Raw genomic sequence first — 12,816 nt, 5'->3', positions numbered from 1 at the left:
TGGGTTCGTTATTGTAGGTCTTTTCCTTCTTTTGTGTTTCTTGCCTAGAGAAGTTCCTTTAGCAGTTGTTGTAGAGCTGGTTTGGTGGTGCTGAACTCTCTCAGCTTTTGCTTGTCTGTAAAGGTTTTAATTTCTCCATCAAATCTGAATGAGATCCTTGCTGGGTAGAGTAATCTTGGTTGCAGGTTTTTCTCCTTCAACACTTTCAATATGTCCTGCCACTCCCTTCTGGCTTGCAGAGTTTCTGCTGAAAGATCAGCTGTTAACCTTATGGGGATTCCCTTGTGTGTTATTTGTTGTTTTTCCCTTGCTGCTTTTAATATGCTTTCTTTGTATTTAATTTTTGACAGTTTGATTAATATGTGTCTTGGCGTATTTCTCCTGGGATTTAATCTGTATGGGACTCTCTGTGCTTCCTGGACTTGATTAACTATTTCCTTTCCCATATTAGGGAAGTTTTCAACTATAATCTCTTCAAATATTTTCTCAGTCCCTTTCTTTTTGTCTTCTTCTTCTGGAACCCCTATAATTTGAATGTTGGTGCGTTTAATGTTGTCCCAGAGGTCTCTGAGACTGTCCTCAGTTCTTTTCATTCTTTTTTCTTTATTCTGCTCTGCATTAGTTATTTCCACTATTTTATCTTCCAGGTCACTTATCCGTTCTTCTGCCTCAGTTATTCTGCTATTGATCCCATCTAGAGTATTTTTCATTTCATTTATTGTGTTGTTCATCATAGTTTGTTTCATCTTTAGTTCTTCTAGGTCCTTGTTAACTGTTTCTTGCATTTTGTCTATTCTATTTCCAAGATTTTGGATCATCTTTACTATCATTATTCTGAATTCTTTTTCAGGTAGACTGCCCATTTCCTCTTCATTTGTTAGGTCTGGTGGGTTTTTATCTTGCTCCTTCATCTGCTGTGTTTTTTTCTGTCTTTTCATTTTGCTTATCTTACTGTGTTTGGGGTCCCCTTTTTGCAGGCTGAAGGTTCGTAGTTCCTGTTGTTTTTAGTGTCTGTCCCCAGTGGCTAAGGTTGGTTCAGTGAGCCGTGTAGGCTTCCTGGTGGAGGGTACTAGTGCCTGTGTTCTGGTGGATGAGGCTGGATCTTGTCTTTCTGGTGGGCAGGTCCACGTCTGGTGGTGTGTTTTGGGGTGTCTGTAGACTTATTATGATTTGGGGCAGCCTCTCTGCTAATGGGTAGGGTTGTGTTCCTGTCTTGCTAGTTGTTTGGGATAGGGTGTCCAGCACTGTAGCTTGCTGGTCGTTGAGTGAAGCTGGGTGCTGGCGTTGAGATGGAGATCTCTGGGAGATTTTTGCCATTTGATATTATATGCAGCTGGGAGGCCTCTTGTGGTCCAGTGTCCTGAAGTTGGCTCTCCCACCTCAGAGGCACAGCACTAACTCCTGGCTGCAGCACCAACTCCTGGCTGCAGCACCAAGAGCCTTTCATCCACATGGCTCCTTAATTTGGGATGATTCGTTGTCTATTCATGTGTTCCACAGATGCAGGGTACATCAAGTTGATTGTGGAGCTTTAATCCGCTGCTTCTGAGGCTGCTGGGAGAGATTTCCCTTTCTCTTCTTTGTTCTCACAGCTCCCAGGGGCTCAGCTTTGGATTTGGCCCCGCCTGTGCGTGTAGGTCACCGGAGGGTGTCTGTTCTTTGCTCAGACAGGATGGGGTTAAAGGAGCCGCTGATTCGGAAGCTCTGGCTCACTCAGGCCTGCGGGTAGGGAGGGTCACGGAGTGCGGGGCGGGCCTGTGGCGGCACAGGCCAGCGTGACATTGTCAGCCTGAGGCGCACCGTGCGTTCTCCCGGGGGAGTTGTCCCTGGATCCCGGGACCCCGGCAGTGGCGGGCTGCACAGGCTCCCCAGAAGGGGGGTATGGATAGTGACCTGTGTTAGCACACAGGCTTCCCGGTGGCGGCAGCAGCGGCCCTAGCGTCCCATGTCCGTCTCTGGGGTGCACACTTTTAGCCGCGGCTCGCGCCCGTCTCTGGAGCTCCCCCAAAAAGCGTTCTCAATCCCCTCTCCTCGCGCACCAGGAAATAAAGAGGGAAGAAAAAGTCTCTTGCCTCTTCGGCAGGTCCAGAGTTTTCCCCGGCCTCCCTCCCGGCTAGCCGCGGCGCACTAACGCCCTGCAGGCTGTGTTCACGCCGCCAGCCCCAGTCCTCTCCCGGTGCTCCGACCGAAGCCCGGGCCTCAGCTCCCAGCCCCCGCCCGCCCTGGCGGGTGAGCAGACAAGCCACTTGGCTGGTGAGTGCCGGTCGGCCCTGATCCTCTGCGCTGGAATCTCTCCGCTTTGCCCTCCACACCCCTGTTTCTGTGCTCTTCTCCGCGGCTCCAAAGCTCCCCCACTCCGCCACCCGCAGTCTCCGCCCGCGGAGGGGCTTCCTAGTGTGTGGACACTTTTCCTCCTTCACAGCTCCCTCCCGCTGGTGCAGGACCCGTATCCTTTTGTCTCTGTTTATTTTTTTCTTTTGCCCTAACCGGGTACGTGGGGGGTTTCTTGCCTTTTGGGAGGTCTGAGGTCTTCTGCCAGCATTCAGTAGGTGCTCTGTAGGAGTTGTTCCACGTGTAGATGTATTTCTGTTGTATTCTTGGGGAGTAAGGTGATCTCCGCGTCTTACTCTTCCGCCATCTTCCCAGAAGTCGGGCTAGATTGATCTGCTCTTTCTTTTTGTATCTGTACTTCGGGAGAAGGGATAAAAACTTCTTTGAAGAAACATGAAAGGTAGAGGCTTTTGGTGATTTAAAATATATATTAATATTAATACATAGTTTTCTCCATAGTTCCTTTTCTACAATATTTAAATGATGAGGTGCCGTTTTTATGGATGTTTATGTTCAAAAAGTTTTCATATTATAGTTTTAAAAATAACTGGTCATTTAAAAATGTTTAGAGAGTTGTAAAATAGATGACTCAATCTAAAAAGAATTAACTTGTGTGAAGCATTTTCTGAAGTAGACATCACCCTGAGTTGCTAATACATGCAATGAAAGTATCTATTGCTTTGCACATGTCAGGTACCCAAAGAATGAACTGAAGCAGATGACAGGATAATAAAGTCTCTTATCCAAAATGTGAGTGCCCACAGATATGTGTTAGATAAAGAAACGTTTTAAGTGAAGATTCTGAAAGCATGATTGATGACTGCTTAACTGTAATCTTGGGGAAATATAAGCCTCAGAATGTTTCAAGTAAAACTGAAAAAGTACAACTATACCAGACACAAATGTAAGGTTTCTTTTTGCAAAGCATTCAACCCAGTGCCCAAGAAAAGGCTTTCATCTTGAAAGATGAAAGAATTAAATGGAAACTAGGACACTGAAGGCTACTACAGAAGCATGCTTTTATTTGGGCATATGGTAGTAATCCACCAAACACATATTTATAATCTGTCGGAGAATAACCAGAACAGATTTTCCCAGCAGAGATTCTGTCACATCAGTTTGCTTTTTACCATGGAAAAAGAAAGATATGGAGAAGCACATAGACCAATGTTATCTTTTTTATTTCGAAGTCCCTTTAGTATCTCGCTGAAAAGAGTATTGCCTTCATCTTTATAAATAGTTCTTCAATGCTGAATGCCATAGATTTCAATGATCAATTTCATTATTTCCGTGCAGTCAAAAAGTAAACTGCATTGGAAAAGACATTATCACGTTCTTCAATACAATGAGTGTGTAAATAGATGTCATAGGAATGTAATGTCTGGTTTGGTTATTCATTAAAGAGTTAAACTATAGACATTGAAGATGCAGGATCAAATAATCTGAAATAAGAGGTCAGGGTGTGTGCGTAAGTGTTTTGCACACAAAGACACTCAAGCACTTCTTGATTGACTAAAGACTTCTGGTTTCTAGCTGTTATTTATTTATTTATCAATATTCATTATTTTTAAAAATTTTATTTATTTATTTATTGGCTGCGTTGAATCTTTGTTGCTGCGCGTGTACTTTTCTCTAGTTGTGGCGAGTGGGGTCTACTCTTCATTGCGGTGTGCAGGCTTTTCATTGTGGTGGCTTCTCTTGTTGCAGAGCACAGGCTCTAGGGTTGCAGGCTTCAGTAGTTGTGGCGCACGGGCTCAGTAGTTGTGCTCGCGGGCTCTAGACCGCAGGCTCAGTAGTTGTGGTGCACAGGCTTAGTTGCTGCACGGCATGCGGGATCTTCCCAGACCAGGGGTCGACCCCATGTCCCCTGCATTGGCAGGTGGATTCTTAACCACTGTGCCACCTGGGAAGTCCAGTATTTATTTTTTGGATTTAAAAATACTGGAAAGAAATTGCACCAACTCAGTCAAATATACTGAGGACAAAATGCTTTGTAACTGGAAGAGAGAATTTTCAGTTAATATACTTGAAATTATTTAGTTCTGTTCTTTGCCAAGTAAAAGTTTGTTTATCAGGGACATATTTGGCCTAAAATTAATCAGTATGAACACAGAAAAGCTGGCCCTCAAACAGAATCAGGATCTCATTAAAGCATTTGTAATGTGAGGTTAATCATAGCACCTGTAGAATGAACAGAAAAGACTGTAAGTACAAGAGAATAAAATAGAATTTCAAATTATAATTATGATACCTCAAACTTTTTTCTGTACTCCTTTTTTTTTTTCTTTTCTTTTCTTGTGGTACGCGGGCCTCTCACTGTTGTGGCTTCTGCCGTTGCGGAGCATAGGCTCCGGACGCGCAGGCTCAGCGGCCGAGGCTCACGGGCCCAGCCGCTCCGCGGCATGTGGGATCTTCCTGGACCGGGGCATGAGCCCGTGTCCCCTGCATCGGCAGGCGGACTCTCAACCACTGCTCGCTCCACCAGGAAAGCCCCTGTACTCCTAACTTTTTTTATTTGCGGTACACGGGCCTCTCACTGTTGTGGCCTCTCCTGTTGTGGAGCACAGGCTCCGGACGCTCAGGCTCAGCGGCCATGGCTCACGGGTCCAGCCGCTCCGCGGCATGTGGGATCTTCCCGAACCAGGGCACGAACCTGTAACCCCTGCATCGGCAGGCGGGCTCTCAACTATCGTGCCACCAGGGAAGCCCACATGGTATTTTAGAGATATGCAGAACTCCCATTTTTTTCTTTTAGCCAGGAATATTGGCTGATAGACTATGGTCATTGTTTTAGGAATTAGAGATGAACTAAAGATCAGAGATACATAGTTGTTCTTCTGGGAAACATTATGAACTTTTAAACAAGACTTATGATATTGTTGAATATTCACTGCTGGGGATACCACCTAATGTGATCAATGGGGAAATATTTGTTTGAATGAACTATAGCAGAGCTATTAGCTTTGAGACAAAGATTCAAGTAGGTTAGATGTCCAAAAAGGAAATTACTGATAGGTCTGAGGGGCAGTAGTTGCTGTGCTTGGTTGATTTGTTTCATATCACTCAGTAAAGGAGCAATTTTGTGGAAGTGGGGATCATAAGCCAATGTTAAGGTGAACGTTGTGGTATGAGAGGATGTGAAACATGGTCAACAGAGATTTCTTGTACCTGGGGTTGCCCCAAATGAGTCATCTTTTGCTATCATAAATCTTTAGTCTTTGGAAGCTGTTGTGTAACAAGGCTTATGTCTGTCTCCATCAGCCTTGCCCCTTTCATTCTGAAAGGTCATGGACAGTCAAGACAATTCCATTTCATGCAGTTTAGCATGTAAGTCCACATTTATGGTCTGTCCACTGGGGTGATGCAAGATTGAGGAAACACTGATTCCTTGAGTCTCTCGAGTTGTTTTTGACTTACTTATCTTTTTAAATCCAACTCATGTGGTGTGGGCTTGAGGCAGGGCTTTCTCCAAGGCTTTGGGCTTTCTCCAAGGATCTAGCAGGAGCAACTAGCAAATTTGTCTCTTATTTACTTTTCTATTTTCAAAGGCTTTATTCTTATTGAAGTCTTCATCACATAAAAAATATTTTTCCTAAACATAGTTCCCTAATTATGAAGTTCATAATTTAAGAACCTGAAGACACTTTTCTATGCTAAAAACAGAAATTATTATTGAAACAAAGACCTCATATTTGAATCAGAGTATAAAGTACTGCAGTGATTTCTGCTCAGTTGTTTTCTATTCATAACATTTGTCACTGGACATCAGTCAGCCATAAGCCAAATAGTGTTCTGTCCAAGTAATCCTTTATTGTTTTTCAACTTTTTGAGATAAATGTTGGTGATGTTCTGCTTTCAGTAATTTATTTGAATACAAGAGAAATCAAGTCATTAGTAATTTTCCCCCCTCAAATTAGCTTTTTTGGAAAGAAAAATCATACGAGCCTGTTGCATATACTCAATTAGTACAAAAATATATAAAAATTAAGCGTTTGTGGTGTTCTCAGTAGTGACTGCGTCTGGTATGTATCTTTCTAAAAATTTTATATGCATATGATTTCTTCTCTCTATCCGTCTCTTTGTATATGTAGATGAAATGAGAAAAAAGTTACATTTGAATGTGCATATATACTATACATAAACTACTGAAACTTGCTTAAATAATTTTACATTATATCATGGACATTCTTCCTGAGAGCCTCATTGATGCCTTTGTGGTGTGGAGGTGTATGTTTTAACTTTTGACAGATATTACCAACATATCCTTAATATTCTAGCTTATTCGAAATAACTGTTTCTTACAGGAAGTATATATTCTTTTTACAAAGTTTCAGCCTCCTTCTTAGACATGAGCGTTAGTTGGTTGTACATGATTATTAGGCTAAAGGAAGGTACATAATTTTTTGGATCCGTTTCAAATGTCTAAATGTGGTCAGCATTATCTTTTCACAGGGCTCATTTGGAGGCCAGTGCTGAGAAGTGGAACAGGTTGCTGACGTCTTTAGAAGAACTGATCAAATGGCTGAATATGAAAGATGAAGAGCTTAGAAAACAAATGCCTATTGGAGGGGATGTCCCAGCCTTACAGCTCCAGTATGATCATTGTAAAGTAAGTTGATCACATACGGTGGGTTCCTTTTTTTCATTCATTTTGATTTTGGTGAAGTAAGTACTCAAAATAAAATAAATATGTGAGTGGAACCAATTATGACAGGTTTTTTTCCTCCTCTGTTCCTAATTATCAGTATTTAGGCATTTTATTCAAATTGCGTGCATCACTCCCTTTTTTTTCAAATTAAGTTTTCTCTTCATATTTAACTGAAGGTTTTTTCAAACGTTGCAGGTATCTAAAGCACTATATTGCTTTTAGCTGATCATGAAATTTATCTATTTCTAATAGATTTTAAAATAATATATTGGGGGAAATTTTACTGTAAGTTAATCTTAAATTCAGAAGTTATAGAGTCATAAAGAATTATATACTATCTTGTTTTATTAAATGAAAGTAGAAAAAATAAGGACTTGTAGTAGTAAGAAAATAGAATAGATATTAACCTGAAAGCAAATGAAGACCGTTGTATTTAAGATCATTCTATGGGTTTTGGGGGGTTTTTGTCTGAACTTAGACCCTTTTTTGTCACATTTTTATTCTGCTCAAATATCTATCTCTATGCAAATTTGTACTTTTACTCTGAAAAGCAGATATACTGAAGTTATCAACTGACATGTTAATTCTTATAACCTTGTATTATTTAAATTCTTTGCCTCATTAACTTTGCATTCATTTATATAATATATCTTCATACCCATTTTCTCGTATATCACCTTATTTTGTTATATTTTTTCCTCTTCACATGCAACGCAAGTTCTTATTCTAAATCTGTACATTTTAATGTGTTGTTAGAACTCTGTTCTCATTTAAAAAATGACAAATGCTAACACATGCTTCTTCTAAAGAAGACACCCTCTATATTATAAGTTCCTTCAATACAGAATGATAAGACCTTGAAATTTATCTTATTTTTAAGGCTTGTGACCAGGTTATTCAAGTTACCATTTGGGTAAATTTTCTCTTTGTACTTGAAAAGAGAATATGATAGAGAAATAGCTCTAAGATTAAAATAAAAAAGGAAGACACTGTTGGTATGTAATATGCAAAAAATAATAATGATGATAGAAGATTTAAAATTACTGATTTAAGAAAATCAATTTCTCCTTTTTTCAGTTTTCCCTTCTATTAATTATTATATACCCTTTTTGAGGATTCAGGTATTAGTGATGAAGTAGAATAATACAAAGCTCTTCTAATAGAAGTGCTTTGTTAAGGAATAAAATGTGCTTGTGACCATATGCTACCGTTTTGATTAAAACTGAAGTCTTGAGGTAGGAAATGATTGTCCACTTCTAGCTTTAACAAGTGAAGTGCGCGTCGACATTTCCAGTATGTGCTGGCCATGTTCTAACTCCTGCTCCCACCAAGGTTACCCTGTTTTAGATTGTGTTTTGTTCTGTCTTAGGGTGCAGTTGCTCTGCTTCAACCCTCTGGACCCAGGCAGTTAGATAATAAACATAATATTGATAATGATGCTGATGATAATGTCAGTTCGTTCATTCAGCAAGTATCTGAGTGCCTAATAAGCATCAGGCACTATTCTAGGCGCTGGTGGATCAACAAATGAACATAAGTTCTTGCCTGGTTCTGAGCGATACAGACATCAGACCAATAAGCAATAAATATATAATATGTCCCATGGTATAGTAAGTGCCATGAAAAAAGTAAAGCGAGGTCAAGGAGAGAGAGCAGGAGGGGATAGTATAGGTAGCAGAAGTGTTATTTTATGTGGAGAAGCTTAGGACAGTGCCGTAAGTGGGGTGATTTTCAAATAGAGACCTGAAGTTCAGGAGTTCAGGAGTATATTTCAGTAATCCAAGTGGGGGATGGCAATGACTTGGACAAGGATATCCCAGTGGAGATAGTAAGAATTAACTGGTTCCTGAATATATTTGGAAATAACAACAGGATTTGCTTATGGATTAGATGCATGGGCTGGGAGAAAAAGAGAAGAGATGTAGTGTCAGGAGTCAAAGATTTTTGGACAAAGCAAATGGAAGAATGGAAGTATCATTCAGAGAGATGTGGGAAACTGCTGGATGAGCAGTCTGGGGAGGAAATTTAAGAGTTTGTTTTTTGACATTTTAAGCTTAAGATGCTTATTAGGCAGTTAGATATACAAGTCTGATGTTGAGGGAAAGGTCAACAAATCAAAATTATCAGCATATATATTAGCCGTGGAATTGGATGAGATGATCCAGGGAGTCAAGAATCCCAAGACATGAGCCCTGAGACACCCTGCCTTTAAAGGTTGGGAAGATGAGGAGACTGAGAAGGCAGAGCCAGAGGGTAGAAGAGTCAAGAGAGAACAGAGTCTAGGACGCCAGAGGCAGAAAGTGTTTCATAAAGGAGGGTGTAATCACGGGGATCAAAGATTGCTGAGAGGCAGAATAAGATGAGAACAGAAAAGTGACCATCTGTAGACAGTCTTGTTGACCTTGACAAGAGTCATTTCAATGGTGTGGTGAAGTTGGAAACCTGATTGGTGTAGATTCAAGAAAGAATATGAGCAGAAGAAGTATAGAGAGCCCTTTCAAGGATTTTTACAACAAAGGAAACAAAGAAATGAAACAGTATCTGGAGGGAGAACATGAGGTCAAGTAATGGTTTTGTAAAGATGGAGAATAATTCAACATGTTTCTACGATGATGGGAATGATCCTGTAAAGCAGGAAGAATCAGTGACGCAGGAGGGAGGGTACCACATAGGAACAGTGATAGGGTGGGATCTAGTGCACAAGTGGAACCATTTGTATTAGGTAGAAGAGCTCATCCAGTCTAACAGGAAGAAATGTGGAATATATGGGTACAGATGAAGGTAGATTGGTACATGTGGGTGTGGGAACATATAGATGTTCTCTTTCTATTGTCTCTGTTTTCTCAGTGAAATAAGATAGAAGGTCAACAACTGAATATAAGAAGAGGCAAGAAGATGTGGACATCTGAGGAGAGGGGAGGTAGAAAATGTAGTGTAAAAGTGGGTGCATCAATAAACTAGGAAATATACCAAGACCGCAGGGCAGCATAACAGGCCGACCTGGAGTCAGTGCTCATGAACTTAAGGTGAGAACAGCCAGTGTGAATGTTTTTCTTCATCCATGTTTAGTTGCTCCAGTGAAGGTGAGGAATTAATTGGAGAGCTGAACTGGAACAAGCAAATGTGATGGAGTGAGAGAGGGGCCAGGGAGTTACAGAAATACAAGGGAGTTGTATAATGGGTGCTCATGGGATTGAGGCTGGCTAAGGGGAGATGTGAGGATATGGGAGATGTGAGGGGCAGTGAAGCAGTGTTCAAAGTCAGTGCTTTGGGGCGCTGAAGAATCGTTCAAATTGGGAAACTGGCAGCACGTTCTATAAAGAAAACAGGTGGTGGTCAGAGAAGGGACGCTGAAGTCGAATTTATGGAGGGGTGCATTTATGGTTTATGACAACATCCAGTGTCTTTTTGCTAAAATGAGCTGTGCGAGTTGGGTGGAGAATAAGGTCTTAGAGGAGAGCAGGTTGAGGAGCTGAGAGGCTGGGTAGTGGAAGGATTGTCTGTGTGGATAGTAAAATCACCATGACCATGAGAGAGAGCCAGATGTCAAAATGATGATGAAAGAAGGAAGGGTAATGGTGATATAGTTTAGAATTCTAACATAAAGATGATGTTTTCATATTCCATTAATCCTTTGAGTCTTAAAACTACTCAAGATCCCCTTGGTTGGGGATGGAGGAGGGGAGTAGTGTAAGTTGGATGTAGATCGTCCCTGCTTTCCAGATTTCTTGGTGCCTCGTTCTAGACTTTCTCAGGTTACTTCTTTATCACAATAGCTATCATTTAGCACACTGTGCATGATCCAGACTACCGCTGAGGGATTTTTCTTATCAGTAAGTCAAGAGTTTCCATTTAACAGTCTGTACTTCTTTAACTTTCTGAGTTATGTGTTAGATGATTTATATGAATAGCCCAGATTTTCTGAGTATGTGTTCTCACTCACTGTTATATCCTCACTGGAAATAGTCCTTTGTAGAGGTTTGTGTTGATTCTAGATTCTAGAACATATTTTATCATAGTCTGCCTTCCAATTTATCAATGATCCAAAACTATAAGTGTTCTTAATATTATATATTATTGTTTGTCAAAAGCTTCATATTTAACTCTGAGAACTAAGCAGGCTAAGATGCTAGGAGATATAATAGTGTTATAGTGTTCAGAGTAAGTTTGTGGAGACGTGTGTTAGTTTCCTAAGGCCACCATAATAAAGCTCATAAACAGGTGGTTCAAACAACAGAAATTTATTTTCTCATAATTCTGGAGGCTAGAAGTGTGAAATCAAGATGTAAGCAGAGTTGGTTTCCTATAAGGGCCCTCTCCTTGGCTTGTAGATGGCCGTCTTCTCCCTGAGTCTTCACATGGTGAAGTCTTAAAACTGCTCAAAATACCCTCTTTTTATTAGGACCCCAGTCATATCGGATTAGGGCCCACCCTAATGAATGTCCTCCTTTTAACTTGATTACCTCTTGAAAAACCCTATCTCCAAATACAGTCACATTCTGTCATAAGTAACCTTCTTTCCCAACTGCCAAGAGTAATGTTTCTAATTGCTATAAATTATTACAAGGAGGGCAAATCACTATAGTTAGTACAATCAGGGTAATATTTAAAGATGTGACACCTACCTGTAGTAGTTTACCTTTCTTACTGAACTTTGCCAGCTATAGGCATTGTATAGTCTAACTGTAGTGGAACCTCAGCCTTGCTTATGTTCTAACCTAATTCTCTAATTTATCCTCTTCTTAAAATCAAAATCCATTTGGGTGTACATGTGGTAGCTCTATGTTTCAGGCAAGATTTTTCTTGCCCATGTCCTTAGAGATACCTTTTCCCCTGGTCTTCTGATTTTTTTTATCAGGGAAAATCTTATGTGTGTCTGTGTGTGTGCAAATGAGTGTGTACAACTTAGAATTGTCAATTATTAGGATTGAAAGGAACCCAAGAAATAATTCAGTCCAATCCCCTTATTTATAGTGGAAGCAAATGAGAGGCTTATGATTTAATGATATCTGAGTTTTCCTTCCTCCTTCCTTCACTTCCAGCAAATACTTATCATTTACTTAGTGTGTCTGGCAGTTTCGAAGACACCAGAAGGACACAGGTACAGAAAATAGACACAGTCCCTGTCCGCATGGAGCTTCCAGTCAGGGAGAGCCTATGTTTGTAGCTCTCAAACTTACAGTTCCTATGTCTTCTCTGTGCTATGAGAAATCATTGCCAACACGGTTTGTGGCTGAGCTGTGGACTGCACGTTGCTGTCCCAAATCCCTGTTTGTCTGCCTAACCACCCATTTTTCTAATCCCCTACTTTGGTCCCTTGGTTATAATTCAGGCATGTTTTCAGTTCGTGTGCACATTTATTACCAATCTTTTTTCCTTAAGGGATTGTAGAATTCTCTTCAATTATAACATTATGTTGTAGCTTTAAACAGAACACAAAATAATTTTTAAACTAAAAATAATTTTTAAACTAATTTTTTCACAGATACGTTTAGCATTAAATGTAGCATTTAGTCTTTTTCTTTTCATTTTTTCTTTTATTACAAACTTTGTCATTTTTTTCTGACCTCTTGGTATTTAAGTTTCTGTCATAATAAATTTTTAAAAATCTTTTTAACTTCAAAGAACGCTTGCCTTATGACTTCAAAGTATATACGTAGTTAGAACAATCAAAATCAACCCTTAAGTGGTTTGATACTGATATTAGGCAAGATATTTTGTTCTCTAAAATTTTCCCATAGAAAGAGGGGACCTTGTATTTGATTTCAAACTCATTCTCTCATTTTACAGGTGGCTGTCTGACTTACTTTATTTTGAACCACACACTACTATTTAGG

General features: G+C 40.2%; 1 protein-coding gene across 1 annotated transcript in view; it reads left to right on the top strand.

The window, feature by feature from the left end:
• The window catches only part of UTRN (utrophin), a 482,739-nt gene that overhangs the window by 354,507 nt on the left and 115,416 nt on the right, over nt 1-12,816 (top strand). Inside the window, exon 52 of the mRNA XM_065888619.1 lies at nt 6,784-6,940. Coding sequence (XP_065744691.1) covers nt 6,784-6,940 — 157 coding nt within the window. The remainder of the gene's footprint in view (nt 1-6,783; nt 6,941-12,816) is intronic.

The sequence above is a fragment of the Phocoena phocoena genome, chromosome 12, assembly GCF_963924675.1.
Source record: "Phocoena phocoena chromosome 12, mPhoPho1.1, whole genome shotgun sequence".
Lineage (NCBI taxonomy): Eukaryota > Metazoa > Chordata > Mammalia > Artiodactyla > Phocoenidae > Phocoena > Phocoena phocoena.
Note: the sequence above shows the minus strand (reverse complement) of the source record. Positions and strands in the feature narration are given on the sequence as shown.